This window comes from Oryctolagus cuniculus, chromosome 7 (genome assembly GCF_964237555.1).
Source record: "Oryctolagus cuniculus chromosome 7, mOryCun1.1, whole genome shotgun sequence".
Taxonomy (NCBI): domain Eukaryota; kingdom Metazoa; phylum Chordata; class Mammalia; order Lagomorpha; family Leporidae; genus Oryctolagus; species Oryctolagus cuniculus.
The window spans coordinates 132,083,102-132,087,003 of NC_091438.1; the positions used below are offsets into that span (position 1 = coordinate 132,083,102).

Here is a 3,902-nt window from a genome sequence, read left to right on the forward strand (position 1 = left end):
AGGCGAGTCTGACATGCAGGCAAGGTGAGGGATTTCTGTGTGGGGCCTTAATTAGACACAGGGGAGTCAGCCCCAGTGCGCAGCTTTCACACTTCGCAAAAGCAGGCGATCACACCCCGCAGTCATCTGTGACTTTCCCACCCGTGGTCCTCTGTGACCTTGCCCCGAGCTCTCAGGGTGGCTGGGCAGGGGTCACTGTCTCACTTTCACGGAGCAGAAAGCTGAGGCCCTGCAGAATCAGGAGAAACCCTGCCCAACACCCCACAGTCACACGCCTGCCGGCGGTGGAGACAGCACTGGAACTCGGGCCCCTGGCCTCTCGCCCTAGTGTTCTCCCCTCTCCACCAAATAGATAAACCCCAGTTCCAGGAAGTTCCAAGGCCACGACAGGGGAGGGGGCTGGAGAAGGGAGGGAAAGGATGGCAGGTGGTAGAGGCAAGGTTGGAGGACTCAGAAAGCACATGGCCCTCACACGCCGACTCGCGGCCTCTGCCCCTGCACAGCCGCCTTCTCGTGGCGGGCCTCAGTCTTCTTTTCTGTGAAATGGGACTGATAACCCATGCTTGCAGAGTATAATGCACTCTACAAAGCCAAGCTTTTGTTGCTGTTAAAGGAAGGTGTGAAATGTCCCACGGGGGAGGTCCTCCAGGACACACGAAAGCCCGGCCTTCATTGGAAAGACACTTGTGGGCACTCACCAGGCGCCTGGCACTACAGTGGGCACGGCACACACAGCCCCGATCTCACCCTCACAACACCTCAGCGGGGCAGGTGCTGCCGCTGCTGCCTCCTTGGACCCATGAAGAAGCTGCAGTTCCCGTGAATGGGTTCCAGTCCACGCTTGTTCATTCACTCAGCTTTGCCTAAAAGCCTGCTAGGGGCCAGGCTCTGGGCCAAGTGCTGAGGATAAGATGAACAAGTCCTCCAGGAGCCGTGCCCATAAATTACTTTTAATAACAACTTGGTACATGCTTCGACAGCCCAAGCGCAGCGGGAAGCCAGAGGAGGGCTCACCGGTTCCCTCGGGGGTACAGGGACCCTGCGCTGCCTGGGTGCCTGTGCCTCGTTGATGTGGCCCTCACGAGGTCTGGGTTCCAGTCTAGCTCCACCACGGCGCTGCTGGTGTTTCCAAGAAACTTCTTCCACTCTGAGTCTGGATCTGGAAAATTACGAGGTTGAGTGGGCCTATGATCCTGCAGCTCTGGGACCCTTAAGCTTCTGGCCCTCTCACCTCACCTTCTGGTCAGTCCAATGCCGGCGATGACCCAGCCTCGCGTCGGAGCCCCTGGAAGGTCCCTCACACCCCGATGAGGCGGCACTCATCGTCTGGGGCGGGGCCTGGAGCCTAAGGGGCAGGGCTCCTGCCGGGGCGGGGCCGAGACCTACATGACGGCGCACGGCCCGCCCAGAAGTCTCTGATCCAACCAATGAGAGCCAGGGGGTGGGATGACCCCGCCTCTTGGTATAAGAGGTGGCCAAGCTCTGAGAAACTGCGCGGAGGTCTCGAGTCCGACCTGGGTGTTTGTGCTGTGCGCTTGCTACGCCGAGCCGCGGCCGCGGGGTTCGCAGGAGGGCGGAGCTCGGAGTGTGCAGGGCCAGACAGGGACACCGGTCGGGTTCCGTTTTCCTTCGCGCGGCTGAACTGCAGGGACTGCACCGGGCCCGACTATCTCGCCGCAGAGGAGCAGCTGGCCGGGGCTGGGGGGCGCCCGCGCTGATCCTCCGCCCTCCACCATGGCCGACCACCTGATGCTCGCCGAGGGCTACCGCCTGGTGCCGAAACCACCGCCCGCCGCGCCCGCCCACGGCGCCTACACGCTCCGGACTCTGCAGCCTTACGCGGGCCCGGGCTTGGACAACGGGCTGCGGCCGCGGGGGGCTCCGCTGGGACCGCCTCCGCCCCCGCCCGGGGCCCTGGCGTACGGGGCCTTCGGGCCGCCGCACTCCCTCCAGCCCTTTCCGGCCGGGCCGCCTCCGGCCGCCGGCGGCCCGCACCTGCACCAGGTGGCGGCGCTGTACCCAGGCCGCGGCCCCGCGCCCCCCGGCGTCCCAGGAGGCGCCCCCGGGCTGCAGCCGGCGCCCGGGGCCGGGGCCCCGCCACTGCCCGCGCACGCCCTGGGAGGCATGGACGCGGAGCTCATCGACGAGGAGGCGCTGACGTCGCTGGAGCTGGAGCTCGGGCTGCACCGCGTGCGTGAGCTGCCCGAGCTCTTCCTGGGCCAGAGCGAGTTCGACTGCTTCTCGGACTTGGGGGCGGCGCCGCCCGCCGGCCCGGTGAGCTGCTGAGCGCGGCCGGTCCCGCCTCCCCGCCCGGGTGCCCGCGGGACTCGGCGCCGCGGCGGGGCCCACTCGCACCCTCCGTGAGGGTGCCCCTGCGGACGGCGGCGCTGACTCACATCTCGGACCCGCGCCGCCGCCGTCCGTGAAGGAGTCTGGACCAGCTCTGGGACTCGCCCCACTCCCCTATCTGAGCCATTCCGGGCCTCTGCCTGATGACCCTCATGCTGGATCGGTCCCCGGAGCTCGCTTCCAATGAGCGCCCACCCTCGCCGGGGGCGGGCCCAGCTCTGCAGCGTGCAGCAACGCCGCCCCGCCCGGCCAACGAAACCAAAATAAACTGGGTCACTTTACAGCCTTGTGTTTCGTTTCCTTATCGCTCCAACCCCCGACTACAGTGCGAGGGGGTCACAGTCCCCAGCGGCACCCAGGAGAGGAAACCGACAGTTCATTTCGAAAATCTCTTCTGAGTTTTGCAGCTGTGATATCCTGGAAGGCACAGGCTGCTGCCGGGTGGCAACCCAACCCGCTGGACTGCGGGGCTCCCTAGGGTGGGAGACCTGGCCCCAATGCCAGAGAGGAGTTGGGGGTACCTGAGATGCAGACCCTGGCTCTTCTTTGTGCAAGACACCATGCATTCAGATTTTTTTCCTTCCTTCCTTCCTTCCTTCCTTCCTTCCTTCCTTCCTTCCTTCCTTCCTTCCTTCCTTCCTTCCTTCCTTCCTTCTCTCTCCCTCTCCCTCTCCCTCTCCCTCTCCCTCTCCCTCTCCCTCTCCCTCTCCCTCTCCCTCTCCCTCTCCCTCTCCCTCTCCCTTTCTCCCCCTCTCCTTGTCTTTTAAGATTTGTTTGAAAGGCGGAGCGACAGAAAGAGGGGAAGAGACAGAGATTTTCCATCTGTTGGTTCACTACCCAAATGTCTGCAACAGCTCTGGCTGGGCCGGACCGAAGCCAGGAGCCTAGAACTCCGCTCTGGTCTCCCATGTGGGTGGCATGGACCCAAGATCTTGGGCCATCTTCAGTCACCTTCCCAGGCTCATTAGCAGGGAGCTGGATCGGAAGTGGAGCAGCCAGGATTCAAACTGCTGCTCCTGTGTGGGATGCCGGCATCCCAACGCCAGCCCCAGATTCAGATCTCAGGCTGTGTCCTCAGAGCCCGCCAGTCCTCGGGCGGGGCTGATGCCAGACACCCGGTGACAGTGGCGGTGGCTCTACAAATCAGTGCGAGCCTTATCCCCAGCTCTGGGCCAACCAGGTGCAGGCCCTCATGGTTTCACACAGCACAGGTGGCAGCAGGAGGGCAACAGACCTGGGAATAAACCAATCTTGGTACAAGCAAGAGAATGAGGAGGCCTAGGAAAGAGGTAGAGGCCACCCGGAGGAGGGCGCTATTCCAGCTGGCCAGGGTGGGGCTCCCAGCAGGCTTCTGGAAGGCAGTGACATATGATGGGAGAGACAGAGCCTTGAAAGAAGACAGTTGTTTTGTTTATTTATTTTTTTGAAAGGCAGAGTTACAGACAGGCAAAGGCAGAGAGAGAGGTCTTCCATCCGCTGGTTCACTCCTCAAATGGCCGCAACAGCCAGAGCTATGCTGATCCAAAGCCAGGAGCCAGGAGCTTCTTCCGGGT

The 3,902-nt window shown here is 63.0% G+C and overlaps 1 protein-coding gene across 1 annotated transcript; it reads left to right on the forward strand.

Moving 5' to 3' along the window:
- Positions 1-1,474: 1,474 nt before the first annotated feature.
- Positions 1,475-2,632, forward strand: CITED4 (Cbp/p300 interacting transactivator with Glu/Asp rich carboxy-terminal domain 4). Its single transcript, XM_008265483.4, has one exon. It carries the CDS (start codon positions 1,735-1,737, stop codon positions 2,284-2,286), a length of 552 nt encoding a protein of 183 aa, XP_008263705.2. The 5' UTR covers positions 1,475-1,734; the 3' UTR covers positions 2,287-2,632.
- The last annotated feature ends 1,270 nt before the right edge of the window (positions 2,633-3,902 follow it).